General features: G+C 44.1%; 3 protein-coding genes across 6 annotated transcripts in view; 2 read left to right on the top strand and 1 right to left on the bottom strand.

Moving 5' to 3' along the window:
- The window catches only part of FAM83C (family with sequence similarity 83 member C), a 28,259-nt gene extending 23,047 nt beyond the window's left edge, over window positions 1-5,212 (top strand). The window contains exon 4 of the mRNA XM_075058580.1: window positions 3,781-5,212. Coding sequence (XP_074914681.1) covers window positions 3,781-4,726 — 946 coding nt within the window. The 3' untranslated portion in view covers window positions 4,727-5,212. The remainder of the gene's footprint in view (window positions 1-3,780) is intronic.
- Window positions 5,213-5,837: 625 nt separating this feature from the next.
- EIF6 (eukaryotic translation initiation factor 6) lies at window positions 5,838-16,071 on the top strand. The gene is made up of 6 exons (XM_075058650.1): window positions 5,838-6,034; window positions 6,130-6,215; window positions 7,150-7,325; window positions 8,610-8,786; window positions 9,401-9,582; window positions 10,668-16,071. The coding sequence occupies exons 1-6, from the start codon at window positions 5,928-5,930 to the stop codon at window positions 10,675-10,677; spliced, it is 738 nt and encodes a 245-aa protein (XP_074914751.1). The 5' UTR covers window positions 5,838-5,927; the 3' UTR covers window positions 10,678-16,071.
- Window positions 16,072-16,494: 423 nt separating this feature from the next.
- Window positions 16,495-27,633, bottom strand: part of MMP24 (matrix metallopeptidase 24) — a 46,856-nt gene continuing 35,717 nt past the window's right edge. For all 4 annotated transcript variants that reach the window (XM_075058614.1, XM_075058636.1, XM_075058629.1 and 1 more), the window contains 4 exons: window positions 22,364-22,578; window positions 21,050-21,188; window positions 19,857-20,123; window positions 16,495-18,023 (listed from right to left, as the gene is read on the bottom strand). In XM_075058614.1, coding sequence (XP_074914715.1) covers window positions 17,686-18,023; window positions 19,857-20,123; window positions 21,050-21,188; window positions 22,364-22,578 — 959 coding nt within the window. In that variant the 3' untranslated portion in view covers window positions 16,495-17,685. The remainder of the gene's footprint in view (window positions 18,024-19,856; window positions 20,124-21,049; window positions 21,189-22,363; window positions 22,579-27,633) is intronic.

Consider the following 27,633-nt stretch of genomic DNA (forward strand, 5'->3'; position numbering starts at 1 on the left):
TGGGTGCTGGGAGAAGACCGAAGGTGGAAGTGACTTTATCCAGGGAGGGAAGGAAAACCTAAGCAAGACCTGTTGTTTATGTCCTGCTAAGGTGAGGCCAGAGGCCTTGATGAGTAGCTGTTGTGATGTTCCTGCTAGACCATTTGAGTCTGAGACATGAGACCTCCAAGCCAGAATGAGGAGGGCAAACATGACCACTTGCACAGCTCTGCTTCCAGGTCTGCTGGCAACAGTGGTGCCAGACTGAGTGAACAGGGATGGCAGGCTGACCAGGGTCCTCTCGAGGCAGGCTCCACCTGGCTGACCAGGGTCCTCTCACAGTTCATGGGACAACGCTCGCAGTGCAAGGGATGCAAACCTGTCCCTCCAGAGGAGCGGGTACTCAGCCCTCTGAGCACATTTGTGGTTTTGAGGAGTTCAAGTGAACACAAGTGTATGTGTGAGTGGAGTAGGTCCTGAGTTGGGATATGTCTAAGCACTGTGCAGTGCAGATGCAGCACTCTTGTGTAGAAGGAGAATAGCTGTAAGCAACATGGACAGGAACACCAGCACTCCTGGGAGTCAGGCAGTGCCCCTGGGATAAATGCTTTTCACAATGTCAATACAGGCTACACAAAATCTCCCCTGTCTGGACTCTTGGATTTCTTCAAAGAACTCTCACAGCTTTGAGAGATAACTTTCCTTTGCAAAAGCTGCCTTTCCTTTCATATTTACCTATATGGCCATTAATTGTATTCTTTAGAAGAGTGTCTACTAATTGGTGCTGTGCAGTTATGAGACTTAATGGTCTGAAACATTAAAAAAATTCTATCACATTAGCAACCTGTCATGGTTTAACCCCAGCCAGCAACTAAGTACCACGCAGCTGCTCACTCACTTCCCCCCCGCCCCAGTGGGATGGGGAAGAGAATCAGGAAAAAAAAAGTAAAACTCATGGGTTAAGATAAGAACAGTTTAATAGAACAGAAAGGAAGAAAATAATAATGATAATAATAATAAAATGACAATAATAGTAAAGGGATTGGAATATACAAAACAAGTGATGCACAATGCAATTGCTCACCACTTGCCGACTGATGCCCACTTAGTTCCTGAGCAGTGATCCTCTCCAGGCCAACTCCCACCAGTTTATATACTGGGCATGACATCACACGGTGTGGAATACCCCATTGGCCAGTTTGGGTCAGCTGTCCTTGCTGTGTCCCCTCCCAACTTCTTGTGCCCCTCCAGCCTTCTTGCTGGCTGGGCATAAGAAGCTGAAAAATCCTTGACTTACCATAAACACTACTTAGCAACAACTGAAAACATCAGCGAGTTATCAGCATTATTCTCATACTAAATCCAAAACATAACACTATACCAGCTACTAGAAGGAAAATTAACGCTATCCCAGCCAAAACCGGGACACAACCTTCCACTCTTCTGATAACCAAGGCACTTTCAAGTGAGAGTTAACATGTCCTGGTTAGTAGTTGAGCTATTTCATCCTTGCATTCCTTTGGTGCTCTTGGGTTAATGTTACCTGGTCCTGCCAATTTATTATTTTCTGCTTTGTTGATATGTTTTCTAATCCATTCTACAGAGATTTCAACATGAGACTGATCCTCCCTTACATTCTGTATAAAGGTGGGTTCAGAGCGGGGATCATCCCAAGCTCCTGTACAATAAACACTGATGCAGAGGAATTATCTGAGCACTCCTATTACACATGGACCGTCTGCTAGCCCCACAGAGAGCTGAATATTATTTCTTATTCCTTTCGCAATGCGTGACCCAACCTTTTTGAAAGATGAGTTTTCTGGTCTTAATAGCTTCTCTGCTGTCATTTAGCCATCCCAGCTATTTTCTGGTTTTTGTTTTTGGTTTTTCTTTTTTCTCATGTCTCTCTGTGAAGTTGTATGCACTTGCTTTGAGCCTCCAGTATGGTATTTCTGAATAATCTTCATGCCACCTGCAAAAGTTTTTCACTCTTTTACTACTTCTTCATTCTTATTTAATTTACCTAGCTTGATATTAAGCAGAAGAGTATTGATCTTTTCATTTTATGTTGCTCTTTGAGGGGGGTGTATGCTGAGTGTAAGTATACTACTTTCTTCAAAACAACATTATGAACCACAGCAACTGCATACTGCTCAGGAACAAGCCAAGAGCTGGTTTTCCTACTAAAAGTTCCCAAATACCTGTCTTGTGAAGTAAACATTGATGAGGTCCCAAAACATAGTGCCAGTATCTTGTCCTGAAATGACATTTAGTTGAGAATAATTGTAATCTCTCATTACAATTGTTCTCCTGTAGTTTCTGTGATTTCATCCTGCTCTTGTCAGAGCCAGCATCTTGCTTTAGCAGCTGATAATGCAGCCCTAAGCTGGTACTTCCATCTGTGAAGGTTTTGGTTTATTTAACACAATTAATTTGCTAATCTGGTTTGACTACAGCAAGAATAAAAGAAACAGCAGATGGCTGGGATGACCAGGAGCCTGGGGAATCTACTCTGTAAGAGGAGCTTCCCTGTTTAATCTATGCCTGTGAAGACTGGGAGGAGAAATGTGTTACTATCTGTAGGTATATGGGGGCAGAGCTAATTAAGTTACAGTTTTGGCACAAACAACAGGTAGCGTTAAATAGGTAAGGAAAATAAGCAGAGTGGCAATTAGTGAAAGTTTTTGCCCAGCTGTGGCAAAACCTAATTCATTTTAAGGTGGAACAAACAAGCTCCCAGAAAATATCCCAAGACATTGTACTGCGAGAGCAGGGGACTGGACTTGCTGAGCAAAGGACTCGTGAACTTCTAACACCATGCATCTTAACTGGATGGCAAGGAAAAGATGGAATGAGTCTGGGAGATCTCGCAGCAATACTTACAGAAAACATCATCAGCCTTCCTGTCCTGAGGTATTCCTGTGGGGCTCTGGAGGCCTCAGCTCCTCAAGGCAGTGCCCAAGATCTCCATTCCTCACCCTCCTGCCTGCCTAGGAGGCTCCTTCAAGTCTATCACATGTTGCAGATGTTAAGGACATGAGAACGTAGTTCCTGCCAAGGCAAGGGAAGAGAGCAGGAGACCAGGCATGCCTTAATATCTCCCCAAACAGTCTCCTCACCCTCTGTGGAAGGTACGGTTGCAGTGTACTGTGCTAGCCAAATGCAGAGCTAGAAAGTCTGCAATGCAAGTTGGGCAGAAAGAGCCCTTCAGTGCCCCATGCTTCGCATCTCATTGTCCCATAGCCACACCATCTCCAGACAGTCGGAGGTCTCCTTGCCACTGCCTGCTTGATACAAACCATGCACACTGCAGTAGCCCCCTGCATGGACTGACAAGCCTGCCCACAAAAGGTTAGCTGGTACTCTCCAACACACGGATGGGATGAGGAATGGGAAACGATGGTTTCTTGCTTATGGGCAGAAAGCACTGGAAAGAGGAAGCTGGAGAAGAAAAGGCCTGAAACATGCTGCTGTGCTTTTTAGGCAGGGACCAGCTGCTGCTCTACATCCTTCATAAGGCTACGGAAAACTGTCTGATATTTCTTGTTCATTGTTTATATTTTCATATAGTTCATTACATCACCAAGCTGAAATTGAAAGACCATTTTAGGGTTGTTCTTTTGTAATTATGTAATGAGTACATTCATCTCTGCAAGTAATCTCAGACTTGCATACTTCAGAGAAAGTTTTAGTGGCATAAATTGGGTAGCAATACATCACTCGAATGTTAAAATCAGTACTAGGTATCCTGACACTCTGTGAACTAGTTACATGTGCTGGTTTTTTTTTCTTTTTTCACAGTTTCACCTGGCTTTGCAGCCAAGTTCACACCAGCCTGGTGACCCACTTCCGTGGTCAAATTGTTGCGGAGTTTGACAAGGAATTCCGGTACTTGTATGCAGAGTCCAGAGCAGTGACCAGCTTCTGTGTGCCAGATCCTGGAATGTGCCCCTCTTCTCAGAACGTCTCAAGAGTTGCCAACAACCTTTTAAAACCTGCACAGGTGAATGATGCTGAAACCTTGAGCCCTTCCAGCAGCCTTTCCAATGTAAGCATCAGAAGCATAAAAGTGTCTCCCTTTTTGAAAAACTCCAGCTGCAATGTACACCAGGAAAAGCAAGATTCAAGCTCTGATTCTGGTAATAAGAAGGGGAAGGAAGACACATCTCTGAAGCCCACTTGCCCTAAGCAGCAAGGAGAACCACCGGACTCACCAAACAGTCCTCCAAATAAATCCACCCCAGCCTTGTATCACAAATCAAATGTCATGACAGCAAGGACATTCTTGCAGCCGGAGCCTTCCCCTGCCCTGAGCTCCAATAAAACTAGTTATCAAGGGGACACTAAGGCTAACAGCAGCCACTGCTCCCCACTAAGACAGGAGCAGACATTGCAGTCCCTTTCAGAGAGTGCCAGTAGCAATGGGACAAGCATGAAGGAGAAAGAGCCTGCTGCTGCCTCCAGGGAACCGACAGCAGAAAATGACAACACTTTTTATGGGATGGAAAAACAACAGAGTCCCGGACAAGGAAAGTTGGACCTGCTATCCTCATACAACCAGCTCAAACGAGAGAAAAAGCCTGTAGTAGTTCCTTGCTATGATAAACTCACTGAGGACATGCTGGTGGAAAAGCACAGTGCGTACGGGGCTGAGAAAAGAATGACTCTTGGGCACAGTAAGCTGGATCTGATCACCAAGTACAACAAGTTAAAATCTAAACATATACACAGTCGGTTTGAACTCTAACCTGGGCCTCAAGGTGTCCTTTGGTCTTATTTTCAAGTGGTTGCTTTTCCCCACCAATCATCATATCTGGGGCTTGAAATCAAAACATGGGTGGCAAATTAGTCTTGTTCCTATTAAAAGGTGTCTGTGCTGTTTCTAATATACGCAGATGACCGATTCAGATGAGATTAGCAAGTACAGTTCAAATTTTCAATTACAAGATCATGTCAGGAGAGAGAAAATGACATAAACATAATCCGCACTTTTATGTTCTTTTTATCTGTTTGGGAAAGAACCATTTCCACCCAAAACCTACAGCAAAACCATTGCTACAGCTGGAAACTCTTTGGCCACTGAGGTCTTCAGGGTGAACCCAGGTTCTGTTTGCACTGTGTGATTCCTCTCCCTGTATCCTGTTTGTACTGTGTGATTCCTCTCCCTGTATCGACGTGCTGAAAACGAAATGGTCAAGGGCAGGGTAACGTTGTTAAAAATAAAGGAGCTGTTCTGCTGGAGAGAGCTGTGTTGGGTCCCTCACGGGGAGGGGAGCACCCCCAGCTTGGCCAGGGTCCCTCTGTGCTGAGCTGTGCCCTGCCAGGACAATACGGGTGGCACGTCTGGGGACGTGGTTGGCATCAGCATGCAAGCGGTGTCTGCACACGGGTGGGATCGCCACACGGGTGGTCATGTCTAAACACAGGCGGCAGCTGACAGAGGTCACGCCTGGACAGGGACGGCGCATCTGGGCGTGGGTCGTGCCCGCACACAGGTGGCGGTGGCTCACGGTGTGGCATGCCTGGGCCCACGGTGGCACCTTGGTGCAGGTGGCCTGCGAGGGCACACGGGCGGCCTCGGCCTGTGCTGTTCTACCTGGGCACAGGGTGATGTGTCGTGGCGGAGGCCAGGGTGGCGTGCGGTGCCTGGGGACGCGCGGCTGTTCCGCAGACCCGGGGCTGGCGTGGGGCCCGGCCCTCCCGGGGCCGGGACACTCCACCGGGCTCCCGCGCGCCCCCTCATGGCGGCGGCGGCGGAGGGGGCTGCAGCGCCTCCCGGCCGGTGGCGGCGCTGTCCCCGCCAGGCGCGGCCGGGGCCGCTCTGCCCCGCGCCTTCCGCCCGCCGCCGCCGCAAGCGGAAGTGGGGAGGCCGCGTGCGTCCGGCAGAGGCTGCGGCGGCCGTTGCCGGTTGGGTCTCTGCCCGCCGCAGGGTCCGTCCCCGCCCGGCCATGGCTGTACGCGCCAGCTTCGAGAACAACAACGAGTTGGGCTGCTTCGCTAAGCTCACCAATGCCTACTGCCTTGTGGCCATCGGCGGCTCCGAGAACTTCTACAGGTGAGGGAGCCCCGAGGGCCCGGCCCGGCCCGGCCCGGCCGCCGCCGCCTCGCCCAGCCCCGCGGCAGTACCTTAACGGCGCTTTCTCCTTGCAGCGTCTTCGAGGGGGAGCTCTTCGGGACCATCCCGGTGGTGCACGCCTCCATCGCCGGCTGCCGCATCATCGGCAGAATGTGTGTGGGTAGGTGACGGGGCGAGAAGAGCCAGAACTGGGGCCCGGCCGGGGCCTCGGGGCGAGAAGAGCCCTGGAGGGGCTCCGGTGGAAATGGGAAAACAATCCCGAATTCGGGTGGTGCGCGCTGTGACATACTGTGGGTGTGACTGTGGCAGGGGAGTCCAACGGGCAGCACCCCTCGTCCTCAGCTGTTTTATTTTAATGCTTCAAGTGTGTGAAGAGAAGTGAAAATCGAGAAAACGAAAACTCCCCCAGTAACAAAGAGCTGGGGTAGTGGGGAGTGTTTGCCTCTCAGGGCTTGAAGATGGGCTAAAGACACACGTAAGTCTACTTTCTGATAAACTGGGAGGAGTTTCATTTTTCTTAAGGTTAATGTTTCAGTGCCAGCACTGGAGGGGCAGACCCCGGGGAGAAGGGAGGCATTAACAAATGTGAAAGTCAAAGAAAAGTCTTTCATCTGTCTCTGGCTAGTGAGACCCTATTCAGTCCGACAAACTTCTTGCTTGAGTTTTGTTCCTGTGAAAAGAATGTCTTTGTCCATCCCATCTTACTGCTTTGCCACAGTAAAGTAATGCAAACAAGCAACATCTGTACATTTTGTGGGGCAATTGGCATCTATAGGGGAAATTCCTAGTCCAAGTGTTTCATTGGGAACCTTGGGTTTCCTTTAGTTCTGTTGAAAAAGAGAAGTGATTAAAGATGGTGCCATTCACCCATTTCTACTTGAGATAAGTCTGTGCTTCATCCTGGTTTTCCCTTACCTGTGGTACTGTGTTATTTTTAAATGGTAACGTTATTTCTCTTGGGCTGAATTCTCTGGGCTTGGGCAATTCAAGGCACTATATGAGCATCAGGAAAGTAGGAAGCTCCGTGGAAACATTCTTTTCTTCTTTTCTCTCTCTTTTGTTTTGTTTTTTTTTTTTTTTTTTTGTCAATTTAGGAAACAGACATGGACTGTTGGTCCCAAGTAGTACAACAGACCAAGAGCTTCAACATATCCGTAATAGTCTTCCAGATTCTGTACGAATTCAACGAGTAGAAGAGCGTCTCTCAGCACTGGGCAATGTCACTACCTGCAATGACTATGTAGCTCTTGTTCATCCAGATCTTGACAGGGTATATGGCTCTGTAACACTTTTAAATTCATAGTAGCTGCATGTAAAACGATTGCCAAGCTGCAGTTTGGGTTTGCAGTTGTTGAGGATTGCTATATGTAGCATGGGGATCAGAAGACCTATGCTAACAGCTGAGCTAACACCACGTAGGAGGCTGTGCTGCTTCATGTTTTCTTTCTTCTCAAGAGAGAAGCCTCAAAATTGGTTTTTGGACTTCTGACTTGGTTTTAGTTGATCTGCCTCTTTTCCTATTTTATCTGTATTTGTGGATGTGGACTCTGTATAGTGTGTGCCCTCAGCGTGGTCAGTGTGCTGTAGTGAATGCTCGTTGCAGAAGGGAAGGAGTGGGATATGGAAGTATATTGCTGGGTGCAATTTGCTTTGTGTATGTAAAATTGAATGAAAAAAAGAGTATACATGAGTATAATAAAGAAAGCATAAAGAAGAGTTTAGTCAGGACTACAGCAGTAGTTACAAGCTACTGCTGAGCTAGGTGAAGCTTGTAATAGTTGAAAGAGGCCATGGATGTGGTGGTGTGCATGTGTACAGAGGGGTGAAAGTAAAATGGAAGGTTCTTGTATGAAAATTTAAAATAAGAGCAGAGCAGACAAAGTTGCTGCTACTTTATGTTTGAGAACTGGTATCTTAATAGCATTAGAGAGAGGTGTGTTGTGTGGCTACAGGTAGTGAAGGTCCTTACAGTGTTTGCTTTCAGTTTGTGCTAAAGGTGATGAAGAAATGAGAGCTGATGTTAGGAGTGCAAAGGAAAAAAAGAAAAAGGGGGGGTGGGGGGGAAGGTAATGGTCTTTGCAGCATATTAAATCAGTGTAAAAAATAACATAAGATGGCTAGAGAGTCCAGTGAAAACCTGGAGGGGAAGGAAGTTCTTGGAGTTATAGGGAAGGATAAGACAATTTTGTCCCAGTGGTCTGGGACAAAAGAGGGCTAGTTCATAGGGAATGCCCATAGAACAGGTATTGACACAACTGACATACTGCCAACACCCTTCAGAAGGAGGGGAAGAAGATCATTTCTCAGTGAAGGCATGGTGTTGTGTTTAGTTATAGTGGCCCAGCTCAGTATGCACAGGTAACTGGAAACACCTGGAGTGGAGTATAGAGGGTGAGTAAGCATTTTATAATGATTGGATTGCAATGGATTGTGAAAGTGTGGGCAGGCTTTCAAAGGGGAGGATCCCAGCTGATGGTTGTGTGCAGGAATAGCTTGACTTCAAATTCTATGATACTGTTTTGCTGAGCACTTTATTCTCTCTTTCTATTTGCAGGAGACAGAAGAGATCTTGGCAGATGTACTGAAGGTTGAGGTTTTCAGACAAACGGTGGCAGATCAGGTGCTGGTAGGAAGCTACTGTGTTTTTAGTAACCAAGGAGGAATTGTGCACCCCAAAACTTCAATTGATGATCAGGATGAACTGTCTTCGTTGCTGCAGGTCCCACTCGTGGTAAGGCATTTGGGGTTTGTGTTTTCTCTTGCCATTCCCTTCCAACCCAGTTCTCAGTTTTAATGTTTCTATATCTAATGGGCTCCTAGATACTGTTTTCTCTGCAGAGCTGTTCCAAGGGGGAGATGAGAAGACTTTAACGGGGCAAGTCTTCTGAGACATTTTCCCTGTCTTTTCTGAGTCTGAATAAGCTGCTTAGCACCTTCAGTTTGCTTCTGAAACATTGCTCTGCTGGGATTATGCAAGTTTTGCTGATTGATTCATACAGAATGAGATTGTCTGTGCTTTGGCCAAAGGCAGTGTTTAAAAAAATTAACTAATAAAATCCTGTGCCTGGTCAGTTGGGTTTGTGAATTTCATGATTGCTGTGACTTTATGCTTCCTACTTGATAGATTTTATTTCACTGAATGTCACACAATTTCCTCTCCAGAGATTAAAGGCTGTCCATTAACCTTTTTATCTGAAATCTTTATAACTTTGTTGATGGCAGAAGCTTTAATCTTTTCAGGAGTGTGAGTTGAGGCCCTCCACTAAAGATCTGTAATAAGGATGCATAATAAAATGTGTTACTGTCAGCATACCCTGTTAACTCTTGCTGCTTTGGTTTTGCTAGGCTGGAACGGTGAATCGTGGTAGTGAGGTCATTGCAGCAGGAATGGTTGTAAATGACTGGTGTGCCTTCTGTGGACTGGATACAACCAGCACTGAGCTCTCTGTCATTGAGAGTATCTTCAGGCTGAACGAAGCTCAGCCAAGTACCATTGCTACCAACATGAGAGATTCCTTGATTGACAGGTAAGGAGGATCCAGGTCTGTGTATAATCACGATCAAAACCGGCAAGATCTTACTATAAAACTAGCTGTTTTCACAATTGATTTATCTTTTTTTTTTTAATTTCTGATTTTTTTTTTACTTCCTCTTTCCTTTTTTTGGGTTACTGACAACAATTACCTCATTGCAGAAGGGTTTGTTCCCTTGTAGCTGATGAGCTGGCTTAGTCCTATATGGAAAGTGTAAGGGGTTTTGTTGCAGTTATAATACTTTTTGTGAGAAATGGTATCCATTTCAACTTTCAGATACCTTTTTTTCTTAGCTCTTCAATGCTTAGCTGTGGCATGAATGGATTTCAACAACAAATGTTTTAAAACTTAAAATGCCATTGACTTTGTTTGACATCTTTGTTTTTTGATTGTTGTAAGCCATAAAATTATTTCAAATGCCTGCTACAACCATTTCTGGAGACAAAAAGACTTTGGAGCTTGTCTGCTGCTGTCTTAATTTTTTTTTTCAAGCCTTTTTGTCAATGGCTTTGTCCCAAGTTACCTTTTAATGAGAGGCAAGTTTTCTTGTTTTCTGCCCAGAGTGGTAGTGATATAGGACCTTCCCCATTCATTAATGTGTGCAAATTTTTTTACAAGGTTTAGGCATACATATAGATGAGTGTCCTATGCGAATTTCATTTGGGCTTTCATCTGGTTACAACTCTTACGATCATTGCTGTGGTGCTGAGTTCTCAGTTATCGTAAGAATGAGGAATTAATTGAATGACAGAGTTCTTTGCTGCTCCTTTACAGTTCCTGTATAAAGGCTTGATGTCTCTGAGTGTAACAGAGCCACAATTAAACTTGCTCTGACCTTTTGATAACTACCTAGACCAGGCTGAGTGTATATTTTGCCTTTGCCAGCTTGACAAGTCTGTTCTTATGCCTGGGTATTAGCAGCCGCTAGGTCTGCTTCCCTCTTTTCACAGACCCTTGTGTTCTAGGAAGGGAAATTTCTACTGGGCCTTTGTAATTGGTGACTGTACTGGTGTTTTGAAATGCCTTCTGCACTCTCTGGTACTTGTCTGCTAAAACTCCTTTCTGTTTTGTATTTTTAGCTTGACATGAGCAGTGATGGTTCCTACTTTCCAGAAAGTTCCTAAGGAGTGAAGTGTCAAGCTGCACTTTGGATTACAGACATCTAGACCTTCTGATGTTGTTTCTGCAGGCCTCGCCCAAGGAAGAGGCTACAAACCCAACTTTTTGTAGTGTTTTATAAACTAAATATTATTATAAAAAATGACAAATAACACACATAAGTTACAAATAAGGAACGCTCTCTATCCCTCTGCTGACGTTTTCCAGTTCTTTAGCTGTGCTTTCTTGTTTTGTGATGCTGACTGGGCCCCTCAAATTAGCACATAATATTTACTCTTGTGGCACTTGGATATTGATCACCAGAGATTATTTTGCCTTAAATAATGCATCAGTGTTCTGCTGCACAGCGGTCTGTTTCAGCACATATATGGCACTGCCCTCTCATTCCATACTCTTGCTAGAGTGGTGTTTCTGCTGTAGATAGACTTGTCCCTTGTATGTCCAATACCAAAAATACAGTAGTTTACTTGCCACAGAATAATTCAGAAGTCATCACCTGCTCTCTTGCCCTGACTTGCAGCTAATCCCACAGGGCTGGTGATTCTGAAGTGATCAGCTCTGATTAAAACTGGAGTTTCTCAAATTCAGTCCAGGGGCTTCTAACAGCAACAGTGTGTGACTGCCTCTGGAACAGTGGTATTTGATCTGTTGTCTGCAGATGCCTGGTGGCATGTGTGCTGCTTCTGAGGCATCTGCCAGAGACAGCCTAGAAAAGCATGCTATTGCCAGTGGACTTAAATTTGTTCTACAGCCGTTAGCCACCTATGCTGGGAAACTCTTAGAAGTCAGCAAACCAAAAAAGATTTAAACCACCTCGTCTTGAGTAGTCTTGGAGACAAAGGTTAAGTAACATGGTTCTAACCAGTTACCCCAGTCAGATGTTACAGGTTTGGGAGCTTGCTAATTAAGAGCTCTGCCCTTGTCAGGGAGTGATGATGACAAAAAGGAGCTGTAGATACTGCTTTCAGGTAGAAGATAGTCATTTGCTTCTAAACAGAGCTGTTGCTCACAGATCTCTCATTTCAGTTGCTTTTCTTTTGCTTGCCTGTTAAAGGTTTACTGAAGGCATAGAAATGCCTCCACTTCTCATCCTAAGGGTATTGCTTGCTTCTGCACCACTGCATCACTCTCAGCTGGGTTCTCTTGAGGAGTGCTGTGCTGAAGGCAGTGTGGGCAGAGCTCTTTTTTTTGGTCTTGGCAACTTCCATTTTTGTTTCACTGTCTGGATGTTTAGGGAAAGTTTTATAAGTTTTGGCTGATTAAAGGTTGCACCTTAAACTTTATTTAAATGAAGATTGCCAAAGGATCTTCTCTGATCATAAGAGTCCTGCCATCTGGTCTGTCTAGAATGGTAACTGAGCCAGGGGCTGCCATTTCCAGACAGCTCATCTTCAGCCATTAGGGAAGCCTGTAAGCAGCTCATGGCTCCTTGCTACTACGGCTAACAATTTTTGGTGTTTATGGCCCTTTCGATACAGTGGACTACTTTTCTTGGAACTGACTCCAGGTCTCCTCCTCTTAGCATATCTCAGTATTTAGCGTGAGAAGCTGCTTTCCTTTGGCCACCTCACAGGGTTCTTCTGTTCTTGGGTATAAATGGCAGAGTCTGACTATTGCTATCAGTGTTAGCATGTATTTGTCAAGTGTGAAATAAGTAAGGCTGAACTTTTCCTCTGCAACTTCTGTAACTTGGTTTTTTTTCATTCCAGTTGGTAGGCAGGAATCCTGGTTTATATTGGTGATCTTGATTGTGTCTTATGTGTTAAAAATTGCTTAGAGGTAAACAAGAAAAATAATCCAGTCTCTGTGTAGTCCAAATCCTTAAATAGGAAAGATACTGTTAGAGTGTTGGGGGTTGTGATATGCCAAAGAGGATGAGAGACAGACAGCAAAATAGGGTATTGCTAACTGTGGTTGTGAACCTTACAAAAAGTTGCATTGAAGCTTGGGAACTGGAGCATGGCAAATGTGATACCTGTTCTCAACAAGGGTTTGTGGGAATTCTGAACTAGTAAACTGGACCTATGTACAAGGAAAACAGAAACTATAATAAAGAATGGAATTAGTAGAAACGTGGATACATGATACCATGAGAGAGTATAAACTTTGTGTTTTAATGGCAAGTCATGTCTTACAAGACCTGTGGAGTGCTTTGAGTCCACAGGGATATGGAGGAGGTCTGTTGCAATGGTATTTGTATTTCCAAAAAGGCATTTGGCTGGTTTTTGTGCCACAGGCTTTTAAGGACCCTGGGTGAGTGATCCCATGGAATGAGATGGAAGCCCTTTTATGTGCTTGAGGATGGGGGAAAAACTCAGAGTAAATAGTTAGATTTTCCAGGAGCTCTGCTGGGAGCCACGATGTTCAGTGTTATTGTGTCCTGTTTAGGAAAGGCAGTGGATTAGTGCAGGAAAGTTTGCCCATACTGACTTATTCTGACTAGTAAGGATGAGGACTGACTGATGCATTGATAGAAAGGTAAATTCAGTGCAGCTGAACATGAAGTGAAGCATGTTGTAATTAAGAATCCAAATTTCACACCTGTAGTGGTGATCTCTGAGCAGTGCAAGAGCAAATTCTTGGCCTGAGGGTAAGTATTTGAATAAAGATGTGCTCAGTCTTCAGTAACAGTCAAAAAGGCAAACTGAATGTTTGGAGTTAATTAGGAAAAGAAAGCCCAAACAACACATCATTTTCTGTAAATCCATGACGCATCTTTATATGGAGTACTATGTGTAGATTAGATGCAAGTGTTGCACAGTGGTTGCCAAGCTTTTCTGCAAATACATATTTTTGGGTAATGCTTATTTTCTTCGTTGTTCATGAAATTTGGTTCTTCTGTAAACTAAAAACTCCGAAAGAAGCCAGGGGAGAGGAGTGAGATGCTGTTGCTGGTTACTTCCCATGAGAACCTGCCTAGGAGTGTCAGAGCTTGCAGGTGCAGGGCCAGGAGGATGAGACTGTGAAACAGTAAGGGAGAAATGACAGCTTGGGTGAAGGGTTACAGAATGGCAGAATTACAGGTGGCAGGCCCTTGGCATTACACAGCTCAAGGCACTTAAAGCACTGTGCAACACTTGGCTGACCCTTTTTATGTTCTTTACCTCAAAGGTGGCACTCTCCAGTGGCAATGCCAAAAGAAGGTGTTAAGGAACAGTCAGTGAAAGCAAGTCATATGTCCCCAGTGCTGGGTATTGCTACCATGGGTTCTCAGGATTCTTAAAAATGAAATTGCTGAACTGAGGCTGTGGGTTATATACAATGGCTATAGACCACCTTTGCTATCGGGCAGTGGAAGGCAGCGCGTGACTTCAGGTATTACGAAGGGTTGTAGGAAAGATCTGAGGAACTATAGCTGACTCCAGCTGTGCTGGACAAGTAAGTCTGCTGGTATGAGAAAGGTTGGAATCAAGCTCTGGGATGAATGTGACAGGATAGAGAAGAGTTGTCTGGGAGTTTTGAGGGAGGAATGAATGTCTCGCAGCTCAAGGTTCAGTGAAGAAGTCATAGGGTGTGTAGCTTTGGCTGCCATAGCATGCTTTAATGTCCAAAAAGTTTTGTCAGGATCCTTCACAGGTTTTTAAAAACCTGAGTCCTCATGATGTGAGATGGGAGATCCCCTTGAGGTTTAATGACTAATTATAAGTTAGGAACAACTAATCACTCTAACGGTGGAGAACCACCTCTGTTCTGACTGTCGTGATTGTGTATCCCAGCACATTTATAACTTGCTTGGAAAAATGAGCCTACTTTACTGTTGATGAAATTATTCAAAGTGGTCAAAACATGAAGGGAGAAAAAAAATAAGTAGAAGGTCAAGTGCAATATAGTGTATGTAGTGGGCTGCTTGATGCAGGGGCTGCAACTGCTGTGCTCAAGGTAGAGGTGTGCCAGGACTCCCCTCCGGCTATAAAAGTGGCCCGTACTGCAGGGTGGTGTGTATTGTGCCAGGGGCACACCTAGAAGAGCCTTTTGCTTGTGGGATTAGTCGAAGCAGCACTGCTGTTCCCTGCTCCTCTGTGGTGGCAGCATGTCCTGGGGCTGCGTTTCTGGACAGGAAGTGGAACATGGCCACCTGTCCGTGGAGGTGCTTTAGCCATGCTGATGGGAGGCAGACCGAGTTGATAATCTGCTGAACAGGTGCTGTGTTTCTGTAGCATAATACAGGATCCCAGCAAAGAGCTTGGGTGTGGGAATATGAAGAATCCCTTACACGAATAGTGATGTTTGTGCCTGGATCTAGGTCACCACAGGACGGCATGGGTGCTAATCTTAACAAAAGAGAGATGATAGCAGCATGAATGGGATTGTACTCGGGGGAAGTGGGTCAACTGCTCAGCTACCTGTCCCAGCCCCCCCAGCGCCAACACGTGTAACTGCAGAGGGCTGTTTCTCAGCCCCTTAACACCTACACAAATACCTCACAGCCCTGGAAAGCTCAGATACGTAACAACTGCACCAGGAGCCAGTTACAAAGCAGTTAGAAATAGTTTGGTGCCTTTTCTCTGTTTCTTTGAAGCAGTAGGTCTTTGAGGAAGGCTGAATTTTGGCAATATAGGGCAGGTGGCTTGCCTTATTGTCGGGGGGGGGGGGGGGCTCTGCAAGGCAATACGCAGCTGTCAGACTCAGGCATTGTGCTGCCTGTACAGCTCGTTACTCAGCGTAGGGTTATGAACAGACCAAACCTCCTACCTTTGGGCAGGAGGAAAAAAATACAAACAAAACCAGACATTTCTCTAGTTTGTTTTTTGTTTTGTTTTTTTTTTAATGATGGCTGTTGGAAGTTGCTCAAAGGTTTGGGCTGTCACAGTCCCAGAAGAGATGGCAGCGTACAGATGAGTTTGATGTGCCATGTGGCTGTGGCATTCATAGTGTGCATTCTACCACATATATAGTACACATAGCAACGTACAGAGTAGCATGTGGGGGGGGGTGTCCTAATTAGTAGCTCCGATTTCATTTGGTCCTTTGCACTCCTTCACCCATCATGAGGCATTATCACATTTTTTTCACTAAAATTCAAAATTTTGCATCTACTAGCTTCTCATTTAATTTGTAATATGTTTGTAGTATTCTTTTAATGTTTAAACACAATAAACAGCTTGGCTATGGAAATCAATTAGGAAGGACAAAATACAGTTTGAGACCATGTGTTATGCAGTCCTAGTGGGCTTCACCAAAAGTATCTATTTTTCTATCCTGCTTCACCATAGCAATATTTGAGCACTAGTTAGAAATACAGAATGCTAACAATCTTTCTGCTTCTTCATTCCTCATCGTTGTAATTAAGAATATTTTTAGCATGTTTGTCATCCTTGGATTTTTTTTCATAGCTGACATTATAAAGCTATACTTTTTCTATACTGACTGGACATTCTGTGCATTGCACTTCCATTGCACTGAATAAAATTCAGTTTTAGGCAGAACGCTTACGCTAATCACCTATTCCTTATAGTCAGTGTGCAAAGGAGTTCATATGCTTATGTGAATGGCACTTCTGTACAGGGCTGGACTTCACCATTACATTGCAATGCAAGAAACTCTTCTTCCACTCTTATTTAACATGGTAAAAATATCGGCATCAACAACAAAACAGACAAAGTTTGTGGTTAGGACACAGCATCCTAAGCCATTCACAACTGTAAGAGGGATAAGCAGAAGCTACTGTTGTAGGAAGAGACTTCTGAAAAGTTACTACCTGAAAGTTCAGATATTTATCTAGCCTTTACCTGATTTTTATGTCTTGGTCAAATGTGGCTAGTGATGAACTCGTTCTACTGCGTGTCATGCTTCCTTTGGTCCTTGCCAAATACTTGCCTGTGAAGAAGTGAGCAAAAACAAAAAAACAAATTTCAAAGGCATACAATGTTTGTAACATCTACAGGGATTGGATTTAGTTTTATAAACAGGCCTAATTCTTACTGTATCTTGACTATTTCAGCAAAATATAATGACAATCTCACTCCAAACAAACATTTCCATTCTCCTGAAATCCAACATACAAATTCCACAATCTAGTTATACATGCCACATAACAACAATTCATCTTTTCCCAGCATCTTAACAGGGGCAGAGTGCAGTCTACGTCTATACATATTTTTCAGTATATCAGTAACCATTGGTTCATTGTTTCTTGCTGATGGGAGCTTAAAACAACATCATATGACATTTGAATATTTCTTTCATGAATGGCTCCCAAAACAAAAACATGTATTCCCATGATGATTGGTTTTTTTTAGACCCAATTACTTTGTCTTCATATTGTCCCAATCTAGGGCTTGATGTTGCCAGGTAACATTATGGTGTCTGGTTTGGTGCTTCTTGAGCTTCTGCTCTGCACTTGTTTATGTCTTTGAGTGCTTAGTGGGTCCTCATGCACTGTGCTGAGTGGCAGCGTTCATTAGTTATGAATGTACAAAACATCTGACCAGCAGGTATTGGAAAATTGTATCCAGGTAATTCCCTGGATTTTTTAATAAACTAAGAAGATCTTTTAGAATGGTTCAGTATCAGAATGTCTTCTGCTTATGATACTGAATTGTTCCTGTTCATAGATTTCATGATTGTAATTCATTTATGAGACAGCTATTAAAAAAATGGTTCTGTTCAGAGGTGGTTTAGCTACACTGGAGAATGCTGGGTTTAACAGGGAGCACTGGTGCAGGGAACTGAAGGAAGTTTCCCAGGTCAGTTGAAACCTGTCTTGAAGACTCTGATGTTAGCAGAGTGAGCCTGTGGCAGATGGCACACCAAGACTAACACATGACTGAGGCAGTAAGAAGGGAAGAGGCTCCACGCTGCAAGGCTGCCTGTATTTTTTTCCAGTTTTCCTGCTTCTTTCAGTCCCAGGCTGTCCAAAACTTGTAGGTCACTGAAGTAGTTTTGTTTGGTAGGCTTCCGAATGCATTTTTTTTCTTTTGTTTTTTTTTGTCCATAGTCCTCATCAGATCAATGAGTTGAAATGTGCAGCAGGCTGTGTCATACCCATTCCTGCACAGGTCTTTTGTAATACACAACATTTTGCTGCACCTCTTTGTTTTTAAACTGGAAGATCGTGTATACCAAGACAAGGATACACAGAGACAAAATGCAAGGGATCACAACTGCGATTGCATTTACAGTGCTAGGCACATCGTTTATTGTCACCATAATATCCACATCGTCGTGGGGGAGGCGTCTGTCTTTGCTTCGTTCAACATCCTTCTGGTTACAGCCCATCCAGTCTTTGAGGATTGACCTGGGGTAGCCTGGCTCCACGCTCAGCCTCTGGTTATCGAACTTCCAATACTCCTTCCCTTTGTAAAAGTAGGTATAAACTAGGAGACAAAACAGAGAATATTTCTCACCACATCATTTCCAACTTGATGAGCTGTGCTTGTGTGAGGATGTGCAAAGAGCCTGAAAGGCTGGAGGTGGTAGCTGCCTGGGACAATAAAACACATTCATCCAGGGCATTCCAAAACCATTGAAAAGTGAAGGTGGTTTTGGAGCTAGGATTTAAAGGAGAAGCCATAACCCTGGCTTGTGGGTGCAATGTTGCCCACAGAGCACCATTCCCCTTGGCCAAGACAATCTGTGAATAAAAAAACCAAACCACTAACTAACTTTAAAGTAAGCATTCTGCAGTGAGTTATTTTTTACTAAAGCATCTGTAAAGATGTGCTTGTCATTACCGAGCAATTAACATAATCTGCAGAATGACAGTGTGTGCCTGGATGTGACAGTGTTTGGAAGAATACTTAAGGTTTGTGTTCACCCAGCCTGAGGGAGCAAGTGCTGAAAGAGTCCTTATGGCCACAGAATCCAGAATATTTGGCTTTTGTTAAGGAGCAGTCTTGTCCTGCTGCTAATAAAAGCATAATAGTTTATGCTATGTGACTCCTTTTCTAATCATGCTCAAGTGAAAAAGGAGAAGGGAACAGTGGTGTAAGCATTGGGTCTCCTGCATCTGTCCTCCAGCTTGGCTGGCTCTCACTGCAGTCCTCCAGCGTAGCCCAGCCCTACAGCCCTCGTCTCACACCGCAGCCCCAAATTTAAACATGGCCTCAACAGCACAAGGCCCTTGTGTTAGTTCTTTCCACAACTGGATGAAGAGGAAGAAATCTTCAAATTGGAGAAAGAAATGTGTTGGAAGGAGCCTCTGGAGGTCCAACCCCTACTCAGAGCACAGCTAACTTCAAAGTTGTCCTGGTTTCAGCTGGGATAGAGTTAACTGTCTTCCTAGTAGCTGGTACAGTGCTATGTTTTGAGTTCAGTATGTGAAGAATGTTGATAACACTGATGTTTTCAGTTGTTGCTCAGTAGTGTTTAGACTATAGTCAAGGATTTTTCAGCTTCTCATGCCCAGCCAGGGCACAAGAAGTTGGCACAGGACAGAGCCAGGGCACCTGACCCAAATTGACCAACGGTGTATTCCATACCATGTGACATCCCATCTAATATAGGAACTGGAAAGTGGGGGCGGGAATTGCCGCTCGGGGACTGGCTGGGTGTTGGTCGGCGGGTGGTGAGCAATTGCCCTGCACATCATTTGTACATTCCAATCCTTTTATTACTACTGTTGTCATTTTATTAGTGTTATCATTATCATTATTAGTTTCTTCTTTTCTGTTCTATTAAACCATTCTTATCTCAAACCACGAGTTTTACTTCTTTTTCCCGATTTTCTCCCCCATCCCACTGGATGGGGGGGGAGTGAGCGAGCGGCTGTGTGGTGCTTAGTTGCTGTCTGGGGTTAAACCACGACAAAAGTACATCAGGCAGGTTGGAGCCTGTAACAGAGTGACTGAGCTAGCTGCAGGTAAGAAACTAGGAGGAAAATGTAAGTTATGGCATCTTCACAATCAGGGCCCAGGAAAACTCGGGTAGGGACTGTTGTGGCAGCAAAACCAGAAAAAGTTGCCTTCCCATCCCCCACAGCTGGCATTATGATAATGTGGATTAGGAGTTGAGGAGGTCTATGGGTTGGGAATGAAGGTCAGGAAGGCTCTCAGACTGCCAGTGCTCGCAGGTGCCAGTATGACCCTAGGACTTCTGAGACTTGATGCCTAGCTCAGGAAATACCCAAAACACCCCACATCCAACAATCAAACTCCCAAGGTAGACAAGCTACTACCGATCTAACAGGCATAATGACTGCAGATACATACAGCCTTCTTTGCTGATAAAAGCTCCCTGTGGAGCCTGAGGGATTCCTCTCCACACAGTGATGGGCTTTGGGTATCCTGGGTCTGTTGCTCTCTTGTCCTCGTTGTACCTCCAGTACCTGTCACCTTTGAAGAAGTAGGTTTTGCCTACCGGCTCCCAACGCAGAGCCGTGTCGATGCCTTCCCGGGGCAGACAGCTCCCCAGCTCCACCACACTGTGTGGGTAGCCTGGCTCTGCTGTCACTTCTTTAAAAACCCAGTATTTATCTCCTAGAGATGAATGGGGACATAAAAAACAAACAGATTTGCCTAATTAGTAGTTGAATTGATATAAATGTAAAATAGCCACAGTGAACCACAGCATGTTGAAGATTTCCAGGCTTAATGGTATTATGTGAAAAAGCTGCTTCTCCTCTTCATTTTGAACCTGAAACCTCCTGACTTCATTTGCTGCTCCTCAGCTCTTGTTTTGGAAGAGATGTTAAACAACCCTGTCCCATTTACCTTCTCTAGGCCAGTCATGATTTCAAAGACTTCTCGTATACCCTGTCTTTGTCATCCCTCATTCAGGCTGAGAGGTTCCTTGCAGGAGGTCAGCCCATACTTTTTTATCATTTCTGTTGCCTTTCCCTCAGCCTTCTCAAGTTTCAATAGTTTATTGAGCTGAGGGACTGAAGCTGCAGACATAAATTCAGAAAGCCAGGCACTGTGTTTTTGTACAGGGATGTGCCAATGCTTTCCTGCCACTTTTCCTTGCTTACAACTTGCTCTCAAGTAACAGGATCCTGTTCAGACACTGTCGCAGTGCAAGCAGCTAATGTGGGCGCCATCACAATGTTGGCCATTTTGTCTTTAGGAGACAATTGTCCAGAAATGTGATTTGGGAGTGCCCTATAGCTGGAGGGGCCCTAATGCCCTGCTGAAACTTGTTCAAAGAGATTAGCAGGAGACTGACACTCCCTGGGAAATAGGAGCTATTTCTTGTTATCACATGGAAGCCAACTTCCACTAATCCATATTAGCTTTATACAGAGGCCAGCTCCCACTAAACTGTATTTTAAGGATTAGTGGCTGCCTGAAGTGTCCCCTTGGAAAAGGACAAGGATGCAGGGTACCTGTTTTCACCATCTTCATGCCATAAAAGAAGAGTGTGATGTGAGGCAGGTGTGGTAGGCTTGTACTGAAATGTACTGTACCTTTGAAGAAAACGAATTTTCCATCAGACCGCTCATAGGCTGCATCAATCTTTGCGGGGAGGCCTTTCCAGAACTGCTCAATTTGCATGGGATATCCTTCCTGCACTCGGTTGTTGCGCAGACGCCAGAACCAGCGATCCTGAGAAAACCAGAAGCGTCTTCAGACTGAGTATTTTTATCTTGCAGTGAAATCAGGCTGGGCGTCCAGCATCAAGCATTACTAATCCCTGCCTAGGCCCCGTAACCATTAAAGACAGAAGTCCTGGTTCAGATGACAGCTCCAACCCAGCCCAACACTGTCTCCAGTGAGGGAAGCGCTTCGTGGGGAAGATGGCAGCCAAAAGGGTGAGAAGTTCATTGCTGGTGCTGTGAAAAAGGGTGGAAAGAAGGAGAGGAAAAAGGAGCAGGGGGAAGCAAGTCCACAGTTATAAGTGTTATGAACTCATTTGTGAGTGACCTCTCTGCGTGTCTCATCACTGAGGTGTCACACTTGTCCTGGTACAACTGGTGCTCAACTATCAAACCCCAAGACAGCCATACAGCCTTAACATTACCTGGTGACTCTGTGAAGCACACAACGTCCAGAGACACAGAGGCATTATTAAATATCCCTTTAGATATGAGATCATTAGTTAAAGTCATAGTGGATGCTCAGGGATGTGAAACTTCTCCCAGATACTGTCCCAGCCTTCAACTATTTTCAGTTCAGGCATTTTCTGCAACTGATGTGGTTTGTCCATTTAATGATCTTCAATATATCCTTCTTCACATTCACACCCATTGGACAGAGTGAAAGCTACAGGTATTTTGGGAATGGGACCATGGATTTCCATATTCAAGGCACTCTAATGTGGATTATTGAGCAAAGCCTCTCTTTCATCCCTGGCTGTAATTTACAAGCAAGATTGACTCAAACTCCCCAAGAGCTTCAGGTAGGCTGAGTGCTCCCTGAAGCCCATGGTTTGATGCATGCCATCTTCTGCCTTAACCCCTGGTTAGGTACTGGTATTGCTTTCCGGCTTTACAGGTGGCTCCTCTCTGAACTTGATGGTGTCTGAATTCTCTGCCAGTGCATCCAGTTCACATTTTGGTGCACAGGCTGCCTGGGCATTTTATGAATCCCATCAGGCACTGTTTCCAAATATTACAGAGCCAATCTGCTTACATTTACTTCTAACATTGTTCATTCATCAGCCTCAGAGGAACAGAGCTATTTTCACAGACATTTCAAATCTCACTACCTTATACTTCTATTAATCTTTTCCAGCAATAAAACTAAAGAAAGACTCATGGGTAAGCAGGAATTCTTAGTACCTTGAAAACAAACATTTCTCCTCTAAAGAGAGCCACGGTATTAAAGTTGCCATCACAGATGTTCGGTTTCATGCCAGGAGGAGATGGCCTATCACCCAGAGGAGGACTAGGAGGTCTTGGCTGTCTCTCGTGTTTTCTTTCCGAAGTGGAGTGAATTCTGCGAACAGGAAGAGTCGGTAAAGGCCTGGTTGGCTCCAGGGGCTCAACAGGAGGACCTAGAAGTGAAAAGAAAAAAGTTTAGCAAAGTGGACAAGTTTGGATTTTCTGTACTTCCCTCGTAGGTTTTAAAAGGCAACAGTCTGGATGAATAGCATTGTGAGGAATTTACATACTCCTTATGCAGAGCTCATGCCCTAGAAATGGGGAGCAGAACAAGATGCATCCACGCATGAAAGATGTCCCGAAACCGATGAGCGATAAGAACTGAAGAAGAGCCAGTATGTTTTTGTAGGTCTTCCCAAGGAGGCTGGAGCTAAAAGGAAGGAGGAACCAAACCAATCATGTTCCCAACTGAAATGAAAGGTAATAACCCTTGAATAGAAAAGTTTAGTAGACCATAAAAAAACCCAAACCAAACAAAAAAAACCCCACCACAAAAACTAAAGCAAAACCAGAAAAAAGTTAGGGTATGAAAACCAATGCTACAATCTCAGGGGAACTGCAGGGGAATTTAGAAATTAGAAAGCAATTACTTTACTACAGTTTCGTCACCAATCTTTGCTTTCAGAACACCATGGACACCCTGATGAAGAGCCGTGATTAAGGGACTATGCTCTCATTCAAATTATACCCCCCCACAAGCACAGCTCTGCCCTTTGGTCCTTATCCAGCTCAACTTCGAGACCTGACAAGGTTGCAGGAATGCAAAGAATTAGAAAAAAATACAACTGACTTAGACTTGGAGCAGAGGTCTGCTTTTAAACTGAGTGCCATAGGATGATTTCATTAACAGTTAGTGATAAAATCTGGACCAAGTCTAATTAAGAGAGTCATAGATTTCTTGTTGCTTCCCAGAGAAAGCCACAAGTTAATATGGCAATAAGCAGAAGGCTACTAGAAGCAACAGATTTTGGCAAGTTTTATATCTGATGTAATCAAATGGGATTTGATCATTTATTTGCATGGATTATGATTTCAATCTCTTTCTGAAGGGGCTCTGTAGAGAGATTGCAGGACAAACCTCCACCAGTAGACAGAATGGGGGCTGACTTTCATGGTTGCTATATCAGTCTCACTGTTTTAGGGGTTCAACAGCACTGCTGATGTGCTTCACACCACCTGGTATTATTGAACACTTGCACTGACAAGGCACATCCTCACAGGCTGAAAGAGAGTTACCCTGTTGTGGGGGATTCCCTTGCCCATACCCAGAGAACGAATTTATGAGTAACGATTTAGATACCCATGGAGGCTACGCACCTGTGGGATTAGAAGAGGACTTTTGCAGATAAACATTTTGAACTATGCTGCCTAAAATGATGGTTAGGTGCCCATGTCAACTTAGCTCTTAAATGTTACATTTTTCAAAGGGCTCCTATAGTGAATGAGTGCTTAGCACATCCTGGAAGGGTGATTGGGTTAGTGACAATCATCACAGCTAGAGTCAAAGAAGTCATCAGAGAAAGCCATCATATTTAGTTGTTATTAAGACTGTAACGGTAAGAATCTTGTGTGCAGGTTTCATGGATATTATGTTCAGGAAGTACCACTTAGATAATATAGTCCAACTTCCTGCAGTACCAGGCCAGAAGCCTCTACCTGCGAGTCCTGCAATAAGCCTAGTGTTCCTGGTGCAGATACAGCACATTTTTCAGATTTCAAGCCATAGAAGACCCTCTATAAAGCACAACAAATTGTTCCAATGATTAAGCCCTGTCACTGCTAAAGTCTGTGTCTTGTCTATTGTCTGAGTTTGTTAGTTTGTGCAGCTTTAGATTCAGTATTTTTTTCTTATCTCTAGTGTCTCAACATTTAATCATTTGCAGATCTTGATGAGGATGCTTTTAAAATTCTCCTTAATGAGCTAAATAGACCAGTTCCTTCTGTCTGTTGCTGCAATGTGTTTTGGTTTTAAGATCTTGAGACTTACTTATTCTTACAGCTCTTTTCTAAAGATTTTCAAATGGATCATTATATTTCTTCAGGGTGACTTGTCCTCATAATGTGTTATTTTGTGCCATATGCAATTTTTATTAGCAACTATTTTTATTTACTTTTATTCCAGAAATTTATTAAAAGAAAGACATCAAATATTGCTCACAGAAATCCTTTAGATGAGGATTCTCTGTTGATAATTATTCTTGGAAAGCTGTCTACATGAAATGGATAAAAATATTATACTGATGCTGTGTATTTCTCATCCCCCTCCATTCTTAGCTGTTCAGTGCCCAGTATTACCATAAATTTCTTTTAAATAAAATTCCCAAACTGTGATACTGCTCCTGCTAGTGATCTGTGAATTATCCCCACATGGTATGCAGCAAAGGTCTCCAGACATTGCCTGTCATAGGAGCAACCAGGGTTGGACTCCATTCTTAGCCAGGCAATATGGGTGCATTTACAGTAGTGTTTCAGTTCAGCTCGGGAGTGTGCTTTTGAAGAGATGCTCCATCATTCGCAGTTTCTGTGCTTTGATTCACACTGAAGTTCATGAAATATACATTCTTTTTGGACAAAGCTAAACCTGAAGATGCACTTCTGGAGCGCATCTAGGATACTGCAGCTGCAAACAGGCATCACAGGGCATACCTAGAGCTAAGCTGCATCAACCACCTCCTTCCCTGAAATGCATACAGAGTGGGTGTCAAGTCCTCAGCATTCTATTTACTTAACACCATCCCTAAATACTGGTGTAGCTACAGATGTGCTACTATTATTCTTGCTAGCAGCCATAGATGTTGTTTGCCAATACAGCTATGGGCAGCTCATTGTGGTGTGAAGCACAAGGGCTGTGCAAAGGCATCGCCTCCGACAAGTGGCATACTAGCTGGCACTTCTGGTTCAGGCTGGAAAGCTCATGGAGGTAAGATTGAGTTGGTACAGTGTGATATGCTGCAGAGGAAGGGATGGGAATGGGGAAAGAGGTCCCAGATAGATCTTACACAAAGAAAGCCAGGGTTCTGGTTTGTTCAGATGGGATGTAGGAGCACAGTGTTCTGCTTTGGCAAATTAAAGGAGGGGAAACTGGTAACCTGTTTCGGCTGCCAAAAATGACACTTGGTGCCAATTATAGTACCTGAATAAATTAAGTTTGGAAAGTGGCAATTTACATGCTTGGTGAAGACAGGTAATGCTTGCATTAAGGGAAGGTAAGTCTTGACTGGGAGATAAGCAAGGAAACAATAAGCAGTGACTGCACACTGCAGGTCTCTCAGTAAACAGCACCGTGATCCTTTTACTCTTGTGCTGCCATCCACATGGCTTTGAGTGCCATGTTATTTTGTAAATAACGTTGAAAAAACTCTAATGCATGTCCTGCATGATAGGGTCCCCCTGCCAACAGACTGATACAAGTATCATCTTTCTAAATGAGACTATAGCATGTTGCTACAGAAGCACAAGGGAGGAGTAGTTGTTCGTTCCCTCCCCTTTTTGCAAGAGGCTAATATGGATCAGAAAAGTGTCTTTGATGGTCAGTTTAATTGATACAGTGGAGCAATTTCATCAGACAGTTATTTGGTAGTTTGCAGAAGACCACCACCAGTTCCAGCACAAGATAGATCCACGTGTTGTGAGAGGGAGCTAAAAGCAAATTCACAACATGATTGCAAGCAGGACTCCAAGGAGCACTGTTGCCTTTAAACAGGGTGAGACATGTAGCAATCTGCAATGCAGAGAGGCACACCTGCTGTCAGAGGGAATTGTCTGGGAGGGAATCAAGAAGTCACTGTGTGTTATGTATTCAAACTGCTCGCTGGAAAGACACAGAGCATGAAAGAGAGTGACTGCCAAGTCAGGGCGATTCTGCTTCTCAGACACAGCAGACAGATAGAGATACTCAAATCAACAGCAGTTCTGGATTTCCAGAAATAATAAGCCAAAACCTCCACACTTTGAGAGGAGAAGAGAGCAAGACTAGAGGTTTATAGAGATAACCATGAGCAATAATATGAGGACATGACATTAATTTTTTTCCCCTCTTTTAAAGGAAGAAAAGGGTGAGACTGGAGTAATATCTAAAGAAAATTATGATGAATATGCCTGATGGGTCACAAAGACACATAGAATCTGATAGTAAGATGCAGAATAAGGACTACAGTATTGTGGTTGTATGCTAGAAATCTAACATCTCATGCATGACTGCAGTTATTAAAGATTCACTCTCTCTTCATGAGTGAGGACCACTTGTATACCAGGTTACAGCCTGCCTTGCCCCTGCTGCAGGACAGCAGTCATGTTCAACTCTCTCACATTCAACTTAAGCACCCAAAGTCTGTCACAGTCTTCTGTAGACAAGAGGAAAGTTAAAATAGCACCCGCAGCCCAGGAGACCAATGTAAAGATTTTAATTAGCCCTAAGATGCCACTGAAACAGAATGCAGTAAATTTGCAAGGCAGAAGCAGTTGCACGCACTGCAGTCAGGATAGTGCAAATCAACAATGATTCAGGTGCATCAGAGATTTGTATTAACTGAAACATTTGCTAGAGCGGTGGAAAGAGATCGCAAGTCAGGACCAATAATGGAAGCTGGGCCACCATACATACTCACTGCTTGCAATGGCCAAACTAGTGCTGGCATATTGCTCTGAAGGAGGTACCCAGCACTGGCAAGGCTTCCCACACATTTTGCAGGTGGTACTGCAACTTGCTTGGATGCAGACTTTGTCATTTCACTTAAAATATTCCTCTTACTGTCTTTCCCTGGCAGGCATGGATTTTTCCTTGCCATCTTTCTCTTCTCTTCTTCTTTTTATGCATTCTGGCCCTTATAATTTATCCTGATTGAATTCTTGTCTCCTCTTGCAGTTATGCAGATTGCATTTTTATTTTTAATTGCTGCCTTTGCTTTGTCAGTGAGTGAGGGTGGACTTACAGCTAAAGGTGGAAGGTAATCCTACAGTTATGCACATGCAAAGAGCAGAGGAGCACACATACAACATGAAAATCCTTGGGTCCAAGTGCTAGGCAGGCAGAACTTGGTCTACAGTTAGGGGGATGGAAAGCAGAAGCACAGCCTGTCCATTGCTGAAGAAAGATGCTATCTTGTAAGACCTAAGCCACTTCAGAGCGCAACCTGGCATGAAAGCAGTAAGAATAGAACCTATATAGT

Source organism: Buteo buteo, chromosome 2, assembly GCF_964188355.1.
Source record: "Buteo buteo chromosome 2, bButBut1.hap1.1, whole genome shotgun sequence".
Taxonomy (NCBI): domain Eukaryota; kingdom Metazoa; phylum Chordata; class Aves; order Accipitriformes; family Accipitridae; genus Buteo; species Buteo buteo.

What these genes read in the sequence shown, in the direction of transcription:
- EIF6 (XM_075058650.1), top strand. Translation starts at nt 5,928, where the DNA reads ATGGCTGTACGCGCCAGCTTCGAGAACAACAACGAGTTGGGCTGCTTC. An exon ending in CATCGGCAGAATGTGTGTGG is followed by an intron (nt 6,216 to 7,149) that starts GTAGGTGACGGG and finishes TTGTCAATTTAG; the next exon opens with GAAACAGACATGGACTGTTG. An exon ending in TGCTGCAGGTCCCACTCGTG is followed by an intron (nt 8,787 to 9,400) that starts GTAAGGCATTTG and finishes TGGTTTTGCTAG; the next exon opens with GCTGGAACGGTGAATCGTGG.